Source organism: Chenopodium quinoa, unplaced genomic scaffold (assembly GCF_001683475.1).
Source record: "Chenopodium quinoa cultivar QQ74 unplaced genomic scaffold, ASM168347v1, whole genome shotgun sequence".
NCBI classification, from domain to species: domain Eukaryota; kingdom Viridiplantae; phylum Streptophyta; class Magnoliopsida; order Caryophyllales; family Amaranthaceae; genus Chenopodium; species Chenopodium quinoa.
The window spans coordinates 1,553,564-1,570,000 of NW_018743669.1; the positions used below are offsets into that span (position 1 = coordinate 1,553,564).

The 16,437-nt window shown below is 33.9% G+C and overlaps 3 protein-coding genes across 3 annotated transcripts; all 3 read left to right on the top strand.

The window, feature by feature from the left end:
• The first annotated feature begins 411 nt into the window (after positions 1-411).
• On the top strand, positions 412-3,091 carry LOC110683508 (non-specific lipid transfer protein GPI-anchored 2-like). Its single transcript, XM_021859898.1, has 3 exons — positions 412-1,077; positions 2,310-2,375; positions 2,744-3,091. The coding sequence occupies exons 1-3, from the start codon at positions 699-701 to the stop codon at positions 2,887-2,889; spliced, it is 591 nt and encodes a 196-aa protein (XP_021715590.1). The 5' UTR covers positions 412-698; the 3' UTR covers positions 2,890-3,091.
• Positions 3,092-4,252: 1,161 nt separating this feature from the next.
• LOC110683510 (F-box/WD-40 repeat-containing protein At5g21040-like) lies at positions 4,253-6,705 on the top strand. Its single transcript, XM_021859899.1, has one exon. The coding sequence runs from the start codon at positions 4,788-4,790 to the stop codon at positions 6,492-6,494; it is 1,707 nt and encodes a 568-aa protein (XP_021715591.1). The 5' UTR covers positions 4,253-4,787; the 3' UTR covers positions 6,495-6,705.
• Positions 6,706-6,833: 128 nt separating this feature from the next.
• Positions 6,834-11,337, top strand: LOC110683511 (GDSL esterase/lipase At1g71250-like). Its single transcript, XM_021859900.1, has 3 exons — positions 6,834-8,234; positions 10,137-10,778; positions 10,931-11,337. The coding sequence occupies exons 1-3, from the start codon at positions 7,826-7,828 to the stop codon at positions 11,155-11,157; spliced, it is 1,278 nt and encodes a 425-aa protein (XP_021715592.1). The 5' UTR covers positions 6,834-7,825; the 3' UTR covers positions 11,158-11,337.
• The last annotated feature ends 5,100 nt before the right edge of the window (positions 11,338-16,437 follow it).

Consider the following 16,437-nt stretch of genomic DNA (forward strand, 5'->3'; position numbering starts at 1 on the left):
TTATCTCTAAATTACTCTTGAGAAACTGTTTAAATAGCTAGAGTTTAGAGAGGTTCAGATGTACACAATCTTATCTTACATTAAAAATCTAAAATGATAAGTACACAAAATATATAATGTTTTATCTTAAATCTGCGACAAATTTTATCTTTCAATAATATTTATCAATCTTTAACCATTTATTCTGCAATGGAAATTGAGTTGAACAAACACTAGTAATTTAATGATGACTTGTTTGACCTAAAACTCCATATCAGTAATAGTACTAATTAATTAGTTTCAAAATGATTTTACTTTAGAAAAATAGAAAATTAAAAAAAAAATAAAAAAAAAATAAAAAAGTTGAAAAAGAGAAAAATAAAAAAGAAAAGTTTGTAATTGTCACGGCATCTTTCATGGAAGAGGCAAGAGTGAGGTGAGCACGTTGAAGTCCAAAAACAATAAGATAGTTAGAAGTTAGGTTTTCACATTTATTAATTTTTCATCTATAAAGTTCTTATTTATTTATTTATTTATTTATACCTTACTCTAGAAATTAATATAACTACAAGTATATCATATAGTAGTACCATCATATTCTTTCATATATATCAACACCACACCATTTAACTCTCTTCACTCTCAACACCCAAAAACAGAGCAACCCCAAAAAAACAGAGCAACCCCAAAAAACAGGGGAGCAAGAAAAGAAGTTAAAAATGGCGAATTTCTCTAAAACTATGATGTGGGTAGTTGTGATTTTTGGGCTAATTTCAATCGGAAGCTTGAATGTGGAGGGTCAGATGATGTCTCCGGCGTCGGCTCCGGCGGAGGGGCCGGGAACGGCGGGGTCAGACTGTATGAGTCTGATATACAATATGTCAGATTGTTTGACTTATGTTGAGAAAGGGAGTAAATCAGCAAAACCTGATAAAAATTGTTGCCCTGAATTAGCTGGAATGTTGGATACTAATCCAATTTGTTTGTGTCAAATGTTGGGTAAAAGTAAGGATTTTCCAATTGATTTGGATCTTAAGAAAGCTCTTAAATTGCCTTCTGTTTGTGGTCTTCAAACTCCTGATGTTAGCTTGTGTTCAGGTATGAATTTGTTTGTTCGATTTTGAAGTTATAACATTTTTAGTGAAATGTGTTCTTATTTTGGGTTGGTATATTAAGTTATTTAAGTATGCTAATTTTTTTTGTGGTCTTAAATATAGTAGTTATAGTAGAATGATTTGGAAGTATGATTAACAAAGTTAGCTAGCAATTATAATATATGGTTTTATATTATTTGCAATTGGTAAAGTTGATTGGTATGGTGTAATTAGTATGATAATCATATGATGGTATTCTAAATGTAGTTAATTTATTGTAACTAGTATATCATTGCAATTTAATTCAAGAGCACCTTTAGGAATGTACAATATATATAAAAAGGTCTAATTATCTTAAAAAAAAATCGAGTCATTTTGTACTTATAAGTATATTGTTGACATTTCACCACTTGTTAATTAGTCGGATTCTTTAAAAATCATGTTGTAGTAGAGTATGTTTAGGACAATATACGGGGAATTCAATTGATTGCATGGTTTAAACTAATTTTTTCTCAAGATAAACACACTTTTATTGTAGCTTAAGTTTCAAAGGCTAAAATTTATTCAACACCAAACCCAAAAATGACTTGATCTAACCTCCCAAACAAGGTAATGAAACCTAATCTCTTGAAGCATTGAATTGTGTGCTCTAGCCTCCAACTCATAAGCTGTAACATAAATGCATAAGACACGATATGGTTATCTGGTAAACAGTACATTTATTTCATAGCAATTCTGAATCTTTAAGTTGGTGGGGTTTGGGAAGTTAGCCATTAAATTTTGTATCAGTACTAAGTTAACTAACACTCCTGCAATTACAGTATCATGACACTACTTCATTGATTATTATTTCCAACAACACCTGTCAAATGAGTCGGTCAATCGGTTTCAGGTCAAATAAATCCGGTCTAATGTGTCGGTTTTAGGTTAATTTTGGGTCAAACCATTTTTTCTTTTTACTTTTTAGGTTGTGTAAAATTTTGCGACCTCAATACACAACTTTTTGCAAATTAGACTAGCCAAGGCTCATTGGACTATGACTATGACACTCTATCACATGCCAATGTTCAATTTCCTATAATTTGACTATGTAATGTGAAATAATGTTTGCTTATATTTTAGGAAATTTGGGTTTCATATGATCATATAAATGAATTCATTTGTGAAACTTTATCTTGAAATATTTTTGTAAGAAATTTAGAAGAAAAACTAAAGTTAATTAATTTTGTCTTACAGCGGCTGGGTACCCAGTAGGTGCACCATCAGCAGGAGGACCTTCATCAGCAGTTTCAGCACCACTAGGTAACTCCACCATTCTTGGTTACACACATTTTATCAATAAGAACATCAGTTTTTTTTTTTTTTTTTTTTTTTCTTTTTAATATTTGTTTAAGATTATTAATTTCGTCATTCTTTTGTATACTCTCTCCGTCACTTTTTGTTTGCACCATGGATCCACTTTTTGTGAAAACTTTTGGATCAAATGGTGCAAACAATAAGGGACGGAGGGAGTACTTTGTTGGGTGTAAAACTTGAGGAGAAGTAGGCGATTTTGTTAGCAAGCACACAATATAAGTAGCTAGACATATAAGTTGTTAGCAAGCACACAATAACTCTCTTAAGTCGTTTTAGTTGATACATCTTTTAATCAAAATAACATTCTTGTGCAGCCGGGATGTCACCGGATGCAGGTGGGATGTCGCCGGAGGCAGCAGGAGGAGACTCAGGGAAGAATGGAGCCTCATCAAGTGCACATTTCAATGTAGCTTATCTTGTTGCTGGCTTTGCAATGGCATTCACATTATTTAAACTTTGAAGAGTAGATCAAATTATGTCCTTTGAAGGATGATCAATTTAGTTCATGTTTGTTTAAATGTTTTAATTATACTTCCCTATTTATTTGACCATTCACATTTGTATTTGTTGCTGTTGGAATTTGTTACTGTACTTAATTTTAACTCCTAGTTCAACCATTCAAATTAATAATAATAATTAAGGCAGGAGATTTTATTCAATTATACTATGGAGTATGGACTATGGAGTACGGAATACTTCATTTTAAAGTGTTGACCAATTATGTTTTTGAAGAACTTATGTTGTGAAATATGAATGCATTATCCCCTAATCCCCCAGAAAATGTGACATCTATGAAATTTTTTCTGAAATTGATCCAAATTAGATCCAGGCCTTAGGGGCTGATGCTGTCCATGCCCTGCTTAAGGCCCAAAGTCGTTGCTGTTGTCCACCCAACTACCTAAGGCACAAGGTCAAGGCATGGACATTGGTCTAGTGGTGGTGTAGCTTAGTCAATGACTCAACAGCCAACGCGCCAGCATGAATCATTGACAAAAACGCTTCATCCTTAAAAAAAATAAAAAACACCTATAATATCATCAAGTGTAGCATCTTGACTCGTCTTAGGGTATTTTCAAACTTGGTATGACCAAAGTAGGTGACTTAAGACGACCTTATTAGCTTATTACTAGGGATGCAAAGTCCTATATCAACTATCAAGACTAAAATTAGATGACTGAGAGTATTTTGGCCACCAAATAGCATGGTCTTTTGGGTGCATACTGCATAGATTACACCTTGATGCCTAACTAAACTGAAATGTTTTCCTAGAGGATAAATTAAAGGTTGTACACATAATCAAACTATTTATCGATATTTTAGAATCTAGGGTTGAAAACTCAAATGATACATGTGTTCTAGTGAAGTAAGCTTACTAATATTATCCTTGTTTAGTATGTTTTCACTTTATGTTATCAATTTATTATGGTATCACAATCACCGCCAATTTCATCAACTTTTTATTTGCAATAAATTCAAAATGAATTAATATTATCGAAAAATTTATTCTATTTGATCATGATATCACAATCACCACCATAAAAATTTATCTCACTTTAAAGAATTTTTTTTATTTATTTTTATTCATACAAACATCATTTAAATAGTTGTAAAAAATTAAAATTCCTTAATATTTCTACGAATGTAGCTATTTACATCATAGGATTGTACTTCGTATATACATACTTGAGTACACCTATACTTTATAGATTTCCACATTTTAATTAAAGTTTACCTCATTAAACTAAATTCAATTGTTTCAAACAAACAAAAAAAAATTCAATTAGCAACATTTTTTTTTTTAAATAAGAACATTCAATTAGATAATTTAGTTGAGAAATTGTGTGGAGATTGTGAATGTGAAAAAATTATCAAATCAAACGGCTCAAATTGCGTCATCAAATAATCATAAACCGTCCATCAGTATTGGAGCCGGGACTCTTATTTTCTCTCTCCTCTCGTTCTTTCTTCCTACGTTCATTCTTTCGCTCGATCTTCGCTGCTGCTTTCTCGTTGTTGTTGTAAAGGTAATCTTCGCAATCTTCCTTAATTCTTGGGACATTTGGATTCTTACCCTTTTAATTTCTTTGCCTTTTCTATCGTTTTCTGCCAAATTATATCCCAATTTCTTTTAGCTGCCCCAATTTTTCCAATTACATTTAGGGTTTGATTTCTGGGGTTTTTATGCTCGATTTTGATTGATATTGAGGGTACAGTTTCTGGGGTTCGCTTGATTTTTTTGTTAGAAACAAAATTTGATAAGGGTTTGATTAGTTTGAGTGTATTTGATTAGTTTGACAAGTTTTGGGCCTTTAGTTATTCAATTGTACAGTAATTTTAGAGGGTTAGGAAGATTCTTTTATGGCATTTGAATGCCAAAATACTACTGAAGTTTGTTTGTCGAAGAAATTATTGAATTCTACTGCTCATAATCCATTGAAAGAACAATTTGGGGGAGTGAAATTTGGAAAAACACCTGTTCGTTGTTATAGTAACAGCAAGAAAGGTATTTGGAGAAAGAAAGCTGAGGGGTCTGAAAAATTAGTGCCTAAATCAGGGTTTGGTAGTGATAAGATTGTTGGAAACTTAGTTGGTACTGGGAATTTGGTGACAACTGATGAAGGGGATGCCTTGGAAAGTCGTCGGTCTATTACCGACCTTCCTCCGGCTTTGGTTGTGGAGATTCTGAACTGTTTAGACCCGAAAGAGCTTGGCATTGTTTCGTGTGTTTCAACTACCCTTTATAAGATTGCATCTGATCATCATGTGTGGAAGGATTTCTATTGTGAGAGATGGGGTCTTCCGATAACTAAGACTCTGAATCCCGGTTTACCTGAGGAGAAGTCATGGAAGGAACTCTTTGTGGAGAGAGATTTTAGGAGCAAGACCTATCTAGGGCGTTGTAGGCGTGATTATTTGACTGGCCACACTGAACCAGTTCGTGCTGTATTCCTCCTGGTGTCTGCAAAGCTTGTTTTCACTGCTGGGTATGATTTTGTAGTCCGGATGTGGGACATGGAAGAAGGGTTGTCTATTGCTTCATCGAGGCCTCTTGGTTGCACAATTCGTGCTGTGGCTGCTGATACAAATCTGCTGGTAGCTGGGGTGACTGATGGTTTTATCCAATGTTGGAAGGCTGTTGAGGGAGTCTCTCACTTGTTCGACCTTAAGGGTTCTTACTGTGAACACTCTGAGTTTAGACTCTGGGAGCATGAGGGACCAGTAGCTTCTCTCGCTTTGGATATTTCAAGGATTTATAGTGGATCTTGGGACATGACTGTGAGGATATGGGACCGTGCCTCGTTGCAGTGTGTTATGGTCTTAAGGCATAGTGACTGGGTATGGAGTATTGCACCTCATGGCACTACTTTAGCTAGCACATCAGGTTCCGATGTTTATATTTGGGACACTACTGATGGAACTCTGGCTGCCATCATTCCTCATGCTCATGCAGGAAACACTTATGCCATAGCAAGGAGTTATTCAGGAGACTTTCTCTTTACTGGAGGAGAAGATGGATCAATACACATGTTTGAAATCTCGGAGTGTGCTGATGATGGCGTCTTGAAGGTGGCTTCTTGGATCCCACATTCAGGACCTGTGAATTCGCTTGCATTCGAGTTTCCATGGGTTGTATCAGCTTCTAGTGATGGGAACCTTTCTCTGATTGATGTTAGGAAACTATTGAAATCCAACCGGCGTTGTCTGATGAAATATCGGAACAGGAAGGAGGCAACAATTGAGCCTCCTCAGAGGATGCTGCATGGTTCTGGGGCTAGTTTGTTTTCTGTGAATATTGGTGGTGATCGTATTGTTTGTGGAGGAGAAGATTGTGTCGTGAAGCTGTGGGACTTCTCTCACGCTTTAGAGAAAGAAATGAGATCTCGTGCTCAGAAGGCTATTAGGTTGGAGAACAGGTTGAGGCAGCGTAGGCTCCAAGCTGAGATGAATGCAAAGAGTGGCAAGGCCGATAAATGTTCAGTGGCAGCAAAGAAGAATCCCATAAACGGAGACCGAAATGGCATTTGGCATAGTAAGCGCAGTGTTAATGGGAAGGTGAAGGCGTAGCAGAATAATTTGTACGCAAGGATTTGCTTCTAGGTCTCTCAAGGTTTATATTCTTTTTAGTTACATCAAGTACAAAATAGGTACAACTTCGTAAGTCAGATTCTGACTCTGATGTGATCTACTTGACAGATGCATTATATCAGTGTTTTATTGCATGCTTTAGTACTAATTTAATGTGATTGCTCATTCAAGGAAATATTAATTTTTCATGTTATGGAGTATTCTCTCCTCCCCCTTCGTATGGCCCTGTCATTTTTTTTTTGAGGTATACTGTGATTGCTTTACTACTTCGGTTGAAATCAGCCGCAAACATAACAATATGGTTATGTTTGTAACTATATACGACATATATGGGTTTTTTGCGTCTAGTGTGATTGATGCTGTTATGTCTTTGCGACTTTGCTTTTGGTTGAATATAGCTGATTCAGGGATCCATAAAATGTTGAACATGTATGCCTGCCTCTTTGGAGCAAATTTGTTGGATGAATTCGGTCCTAGCCTTTATCTTTAGGCGCATTTGAGTTCCTCAGCTAGTGCAGCATTCCAAAGGAGTTTTCATACTATCGATTGTTTTGGTTAGTTTTGATGAAAATTAAGTGTTTGAACAAGTGAATTTTATCTGCGGACCATTACTACTTCATTTTTTTAGAGCAAGTTGTTGTGGGTTTAAGAATTAGGATATGGCTCAATCTACTCGTACTTTATCACCGAATTCCCTCCGTCCCTAAATTACATTCATGTTTTCCTCTATTATGTGAGAAATAACATAAATGCTAGAAATAGGAATGTATTTTAGGGACGGAGGGAGTATAATCGTAACGTGTGTCATTTAATGGTAATTAATCAGCTAAATAATAACGGACTAGCATGTAATCCAATTAAATTCGACTGGAACAGTCTTGTGAGGAGACTTTGTTAACTATTGTGTCTTTTTTTTTTTTTTTTTTTTTTTTTTTTTTTTTTTTTTTTTTGGAAAATTACATGAACTTTAACAACGTATTAAGTTGTGATGATTATAACTGCATATAATTTCATTTCCATATTCAAATTAATCAAATTACTCCCCTAATCTCCAATATTTTTGAATGCACAATACTCCATAACAAATAAACTCATAATCTGCCACTTGCCCATTTATTAAAAATTATATATAAAAAAAAAGGTATAAAATTCTAAAATTAGTTACGCATAAACCCAAAAATTAGTTTGATATTCATCATAATATACTCTCCCACTTAACTTCCTCCTTCTTCTTCTTCTTCCTCAAAACTGTTTCTTACCAACTTCATTGTTACCAGAAACCCTGAGATTTCTTCTTCTTTTTAACCAAAATGATAGACTTAGAACGTCTTTGTAACTATGTATTTTATCCTGGAATGGCTATACTTGCTCTTGTCTTAGTCATCATTGCTACCACTCAAAAGTCTCACCCCCCTCCTCCTCCTCCTCCTCCTCCTCCTCCTTCCCCTGCACCTTCGTTTCCGCCTTTGTTGTCGCCGTCTGTTTCATTTCCTAGATTTCTGGTTGAGTCTAATGTTCGGAAGAACACCATCATCAACAACAATGGCAACAACAACAACAACTCTGCAGAATCAATGAAATCGCCGGCTATTTTTGTGATGGGAGATTCTACTGTTGATTGTGGGGTGAATGCTCTGTTTTACCCTCTTCTTCGCCGTAATTTGTCTCTGTTTCCTTGCTCTAAGACTCATCAATCCACTCTTATTCCTCATTTTCTGGGTATTTTATCTCTCCTCTGTTTTATAATTTCATTTTTCTTGCTAATTTTCAACTGGGTTACTTCTATTTTTGTTATGCTTCTTGATGATTCTGAGATTAAACTCGTAAAATCTACTAAAATTTAGCATTAAATATTACTTTCAGCGCTTAGATTCTCTGTTTTTGTTCTATGCTTAGCATTAAATAATTTGCTGGTTTTTTTTTTCTTCTTTATGTTATGTGATTGGTATTTTAATTTGTTCTTATTTAATCTTCTTAAGCCATCACCATTTACCAAAATTTATGTAGCTTATAGTAATTTTAATTGCATTTAAATCTAAGTATTCGATTATTATGACAATATGACACCTGTAATGTATTATGTATAAATTAGATTGTAAATTATTGTGTTATGCAATATATGGAGTAATTATAAGTATGTACTAATCAGATTAAAAGTATGGTAATTATGAATGTGATGAAATGAGTTTATCTTAAAAAATTGTCGTAAAATTTGCATGTCCATATATACATCCGTTGTAGAGTTTTAGCCCTTAGTCATATATGGATTATATGATCGTGTTAAGTTCCGAGTACAATCGAGCTAATCGAATTTATTGTGAATCAGGTCTAGTGATTATTGGTCGAGTTAATTAGATTAGTTAAGTATAATCAATTTGACCACGATATATGTAATTACATTACACTAGTAATTTTATAAAAGTATGTGACATAGCAAATTAACAACGTTTAGGAAATAATGACATTATTTTTAAACTTACTCATGACTCAAGTATACTCACTTAACCATTAAAAAAAGTACAAGTGGCAATTCTAACTAACCCAAAAAAAAAGAAAAAGAAAATAAAAACAGTTAGTTATAACAGAATCCAAATATCAGTTTCTTCTTCATCCTCACTTCACAACCTTCTTCACACCCTCAAATATTTGCCGCCAACTTTCTTCTTCTCTCTCATTCTTCCACTCCCAAAAAAAAAAAAAAAAAAAAAAAAAAAAGATGAACAAGGAAGTAATTGCTGGAACATTGTTATTCATGTTAACAACAGCTCTAATTGCCATGATTATTCATGTTTCTCACTACGGTAGCACTGCTGTTCATCATTCGACACCGATGTCCTCGTCGCCGCCGCCATTTTCCTTTCTTGACAGTCTTATTCAATCTGATGATGACAACACCAACAACAACGACACTTCGAATTTGTTCACTTCATCACCATTGAAACCTCGAGGTTTCTTTGTAATGGGGGATTCTTCAGTTGATTGTGGGGCGAATACTCTGTTTTACCCTCTTCTTCGCCATTATCATTCCTTATTTCCTTGTTCTAATGGCTCTTACTCTACTCTCATCCCCTATATTCTTGGTATATTCACTCTTTCTTGATTTATTTTAATTTTCAATTCTTGCTGTTTTTTCATATGGGTTTCTTGATTCAAATTCTGGGTGTTCATTTCATGTTGAATGCTTTAAATTCTACCTGGGTTAATTACATTGCTCGAAATTAATGTTGTTTACTTTAATGCTCTGTTTTCCCCTGCTTTTTCTGGGTTATTGTATGATGATGAATTTTTGCTGTCTGAAAAATCTGGGTGAAGTTTATGCAGAAATTTCATTGATGCATCAGAACTTTTTATCTTACTTTAATCAGTGATTGAGCCATTATCTTATCTTATGCACAATTATATGATTACTCTATTATAATTTCATATTATGAGTAGTTTGAATTGAATATTGTATGCCACTGATGCTTGAATTATATTAAACTTGTAAAACTTCCTAAGATTAGTTAGTTGTACATGTCTCAATGTATGCAGTCTTGTACCATTAAATCTTCTTCTGCTCTGAATTCATAATTTGGTAGTTACTGATGTATAAAGTAACATTTCTGTGACATGTAAATGCAGCCAAGAAGATGGGTTTGCCTAACACACCAACATTCTATGAGCAAAATGGGACAATTCAAGGCATACTAAGCGGGATCAACTACGGATCAGCTCAAGCCACGATCCTCCCCTTCGCGAACATCCCAACTTTTCAGTCCCTTAACCAGCAGCAAAGGCAGGCATTTGAGACTATCCAACTGCTGCAGTTACAACTAGGTGAACAGGAAGCTCACCAATTCATCAGCTCCTCGATCTTTTACCTTTCCTTGGGAAAGGATGACTACATCAACTTCCTCTTTGGGAACTCATCGTTTTCCTCGGGTTACAGTGGTGACACACAGATGGTTCCTAGGCTTCTGGTTGACGAGCTGACCAATGCCTTACGAAACCTGTATGATGCAGGTGTGAAGAAGATTGTTACCATGGGAGTCTACCCTCTTGGATGTGCCCCTAGGACAGTGGTTAACTGGTACTTTCTGACTGGAAGAAACAGGAGAAGGGTGAGGGTTTGTGTTAATGAGATTAATCATCTTATGATGCAGCATAATCGTCTCTTGAATGATCACATCGTCGACCTCAATTTGCAGTACTCTGATGCACAGTTTGTGTTCTGTGATGTTTACCAAGGTTTCATGCAAATTTTGTCCAATCCACAGAATTTTGGTAAGCACATTTGTTCTGTACTGTTACACTTGCACTACTCATTTTAACTAATGATTTTACAAGCTATGTATGCCATAAATCATAATGTTGGTTTTATAATATAGTATATAATTATGTTAGCATTGATGGTGTATAAATATTGGTGGGTGTAGGATTTGATGATGCAAGAGGAGCCTGCTGTGGAAGAGGGTGGCACGGAGCTGCATCCGGGTGTGACAACATGGAGATGGCTTGTAATCAAACTTCAGCTCATGTATGGTGGGACTTTTACAATCCATCTGAGGCTGTCAACTCTCTGCTGGCCGACTCCGCCTGGTCCGGTCAGCCATTGGGTGATATCTGTCATCCCTTAAGCATCCAAGCACTGGCTAACATGTAGAGCCTTCATGAAGATCAAACAAGATTATGGCATACTAGCATTATAGCTTCTATTGTGAAGATTTTAAACTTTCTCTAAATGTTGATTTTACAGGCTAATCTTTGCTACTGATGTAGTAATGCCAGAACATAAGCACATAAATGTTCTCTGCTTTTTTAGGATGTGAATTAGGCTAAGTAATTGTTACAGGCCCATAACTTTTGAGGTACAATAGTTATATGAATATGATGATATTTCTTTTAGGAAAATATTTTTTCTGCCACTGAAAATTTCTTTTAGGAAAATATATCTTGGAATATTTCCAATAATAATGTTATGTGTGAGAGGTTATCCCACATGGAAAAAGTAAGAAGGGAATGTATTGTTTATATTGTAAAAACAATTAGATATGAGTTATGAAATGGGCTAAGTGGTGTTTTTGGACAAGTGGGCTAAGTGGCTTATATATATTTATAATCAAAGACTTAGCAAAACAATCGGATAACGCCTTTAAGTCAAAATCCGGGCCTGGTGTGGGAATTTCACGGAACATTACGGGATCATCCCGGGGACATATAATATTGTTTCCACCCATATATGACCATTATTCGACTACGTACAATCCCCGTGAAAGCTTATAGCCAATACAAGAGGAGTATACGAAAACGTGTAAATTAATCGTTTTAAGGCAAATTGGATGGTTTCACCCACCCAATTGGACTCCCGGAAGGTATTAGGGACCATTATTAACATCTCGGTATCATGCGAAAAAATGTCAAAAAATTTCCAAAATTGAAAGTTATTATCCACGCTTTTTAAGAAATTTTGAGGTTACGGGGCCCGGTGTCAAAAAGTGTAAAAACCCTAGGAGATACATCTTAGGGTCATATATTGCCGTTTGAAACCATATATAACCATTAAATGATGACATAAATGTCCGTGTTAGGCTTGAGTTCACAAAATCGGTGCAAGTTGCGAATTAATAAATTGACCATTTTAACGCAAATTGGATGGTTCTGCCCACTCAATTGGACTCCCGGAAGGTATTAGCGACCATAGTAAACAACTCAGCAATTTTTATTTTCGATCAAGAAAAGGTCAAAAAATTCCAAAATTGAAGGCTATTATCCACGCTTTTTGAGGAATTTTTGAGGTTACGGGGCCCGGTGGCGAAAAGTATTAAGACCCTAGGCGATACATCTTAGGATCATATAATGCCGTTTGGAACTATATATATGACCATTATATAATGTCATAAATGTTCGTGGTAGGCTTGACTTCACAAAATCGGTGAGAGTTGCAAATTGATCGTTTTAGGGCAAATTGGATGGTTCCACCCACCTAATTGGACTCCCGGAGGGTATTAAGGACCATGGTAAATATCTCGACAATTTTTATTTCCGGGCAAAAAAAAGTTTAAAAATAATAAAATCGAAGGCTATTATCCACGCTTTTTGAGGAAGTTTTGAGGTTAAGGGGCCTAGTGGCGAAAAGTGTTAAGACACTAGGGGATACATCTTAGGTTCATATAATGCCGTTTGGAACCATATATGACAATTATATGATGTCTTAAATGTCCGTGGTAGGCTTAAGTTCAAAAAATCGGTGAGAGTTGCGAATTGGTAAATTGATCGTTTTAAGGCAAATTGGATCATTTGGATGGTTCCACCCACACAATTGGACTCCTGGAGGATATTAGGTACCATAGGAAACATCTCGACAATTTTTATTTTCGGGCGAAAAAAGGTCAAAAAATTAAAAACTTGAAGGCTAATGGTAACCCCACCATTAACCACTCCAAAAAGTGCTTTTTCTTTCTCGGCTTTTTCATATCTGATCCTATATAATCTTCTTCAATATCTGTTTGTGCATTTGAGAAAACAGATTCATAGTTTTCGTGAACATCGGATCCAAGATTTTCTTGACTTAGGAGTTCCTTTTCATCTTCATTCTGATTCTCTAATTCAAAATATATTTTTTCATTTGATGGTATAAAAGAATTGATTTTTTTATGTCTATTGATGCTTTTATCTTCACTAACCTTTTCACTTGCATTATAATTTGAAAAAAGCAGGTTAATTGGTATAACCCACGGTTTCATTTTATATGCATTATAAAATAAGACAAATTCGAAGAAAAACCAAAATTCCAAATTTGATATGGGACAGCTCAGTATTTCTTCATTCATTCCCATCCAATCAAATTTTTTTTTTATCAGGTTGGTTGATTTCTTGATAAATTGTGCGATAAAAAAGACTTTTCTTATCAATTTTATCAACAATTTAATAGTTCTTAGATTCAGTTTTCATTTTTTCATTCATGCTAGTACTGATATTGACCCAGGTCTCAACGTCGACTTTTGTTCTAAGACAAAAATGGAGAATTTTCAAATCCAAATATTTTCTATCTATAGTTTTTTCTATATCCAAAATATTTTTTCTTCCTAAAAAAAAATAATTAGTGATTGGGATATTCCACGCCATGTCAATAAATTTGTCTTTAGTTTTGTTGTAATTAGAAGTATAAGAAAATTCTTGGTTTTTATTTCCCTGGAATGGTATTCCATAACTATATCTATATGAATCATTCTTATCTTCATAATAAAAAAAATTATATGATAAAACATCATATCTATAATTCTTTTTAAAATTAGATTTTTGATCTGGCAATAACAATAAACGGTTTTCCGAATTATTTGTGTAATTAATTAATTGTTCTATTTGATATGAATTCGTTTTCCTTTTTTTGAAATTATTATTTTTCAACCTCACAGTGTTCAGTTACTCTAGTTCGCCATTTTTGTGGCACTAATTGCAACCATTTTATCTGAGATAAATCGTATTGATAATTATTTTTCAATTTTAGCCAGTTTTTCCATTGGTTCAGCCTAGAATTCGGAAGTTTTCCAGTCTTTAGCTCGGGATGAGCTATTCCTTGGGTTCCAAAAAAATCTTTTATTTCATTTTTAAGAAATAAAGATATTCCCCGATACTGAAGGATCGATTTTAATCCATATAAGTTCCAAATTTTGGCTTGGGATAATTTGTAAAATACATAAGCTTGTGACAACACAGAAAAATCCGAAGGAATCTTCGAATTCTTATTACTAATATTATTATTAGTACTAACAAAATGGAAAAATATTTTGTTTATAGTCCAAATAAACTGAATTTTTTTATTATTAATCTGTTCATGATTTTTTGCATTATTGGAAATGGATTTTTCAATTACATTTTTTGTTGATTCAAGAAAAAGTTGTGTATTAATTCTGGAAATATTAATGATATATAAAAATATATCTACGTATATCTTTTCCCTAAAAAATTTCAAAATATAATTGAATTTATGGATTAATCGAACATTTCTTCTTTTTAATATATGACCCATATTTTTTTACGATTCCCATTTTTTCGTACCATAAGGTGTTTTGGTAGGACTAACTTTTAGTTTTTTATTGTCTTTTGCTATTTTTTCTATTTGATTTTTTATTATTCTTGTTCTACTTGTTAGATCTTTCATTTTTTGTTCTGTCGCTGAAGGATTTGTCCAATTTAGGAATCCGGTTTGAATGGATGATTCATTAATCATATGATTTTTGATTAATGAATCTTTTTCATTTTTTCTTTTACTCGATTCTTCTCTCAATTCAAATAGTCGAATTGGATTTACGTTTGACATTTTTTTTGTTATTTTTTTTAAAAACAGAAATATTTCAACAATCCAATTGTTTGTTTCATTTTCGAACCTTAAAAAAAAAGAATTTTTTCTTTGAGTCTTTTTCAAATTTGAAAGCGCCCTTTTAGAAGTTTTCGAATTTTTTTGTCGAGTTGTTTAAAAATAGGTTGAAAAAAGAGCGTCGCTTTCGAGGAGGACCAAAAGGAAGGCCAGTTTCCAGGCCCACAACTGTTAAAAAACAAAACTCATCTATTCGATTTCGTTTTTGTTCGCTTTTTTTTATTCGATCTTGATCAGACGCTTGTATTATAGATCTGTGCCAAGGTTTTAGACAGAAAGGAAATAATATCTTTATCTGAATACCATCTGTTAACCAGTTTTTAGGAAATTCAGTTTCTGATAATTGAACGCCGTTATAGGTGCATTTAACATGCATTTCGCTATTCCACTCTTTGAAATCATCCGACCACTCGGGTCGTTGGAATAATAACAGACGGCTGAAATTTTTTGCTATTATCAATAAAGGCAATAGAATATATTTTCTAAGAATTGACTGAGTTATTAGCATCAAACCTCTTATTATTTGAGCAAATGGAATAGTATCCCAGGCTTCGGCTATTTCTATTCGTATGTTTTCTTGGCTTTTTTCGTCGTTTTTATTGTATTTTTTAGTTTTCTTTTCCTCTTTCAATTCTTTGTTTTTATAATCAGAAATCACTAATTCTGGGTTTTTTCCCATCCAATTTTTAAAAATCCCTTTAATTAATCCGGAAAAAGTAGCCGAAAAAAAGAGGATTTATCTATTCTGTCTAAAAAAAGCGGGGAATGTATATTTGGTTGAAACAATTCCCAAATAACGATTTTACGTCTTTGAACACGCATGGAACCTACGATTATTTCTCGACGAAAATCAGATTGTTGTGAATAACGTATCAAAGAAACTTCACCTGCTTGCTCAGATATATCCGTGGTATTTGGGGCAGGATTGTCGGTATTCTCTTGCTTATCGGTATAAATAACTACAGTTTTCCAATTTATTGAGCGAATTTGATCATCGATTGGCACCGACGCGTCTTTTTCATCTGGTCTATCCTCTGGTTCTAAATCGTCGACTAATTGATATGACCAACGAGGAACTTCTTTACTTATTTCTTTTATTCCAATCAATTCTTTTGGAATTGTTTGGGGAAAGGAATCTGCTATGATTGTATCAACTAAAAACTTAAAAAATCTTTCTGGATCTTCGGAAACAATTTGTTCGTGTTCTGAAAGTAAAGACACTCTCTTCTGATTGAACGTGGCTTCCCCGTCAAATTGACTAACGAAATGTCTAATTTTTGATGATATTGAGTTTTGATCTTTTTTATGTTTAAATTCTTGATAATTAGAATCATTACGTAGAATACTATGAATTTTATTTATAAAAATTGCATTTATTAAATTTTTTACTGTCGTTTTCGTTATAATGGATGAAAGCCTTTTTTTATTATACCCCGACAGGACCCATTTAATAAAGGATCGTGGTTTTTTTGCAAATATTCAATTTTATTTTTAGTTTTATCATTGCATAATCTAGTTTTTTTATCGAGTACATCTATATAAAAAAGTCCTTTGTCTAGAACTGTA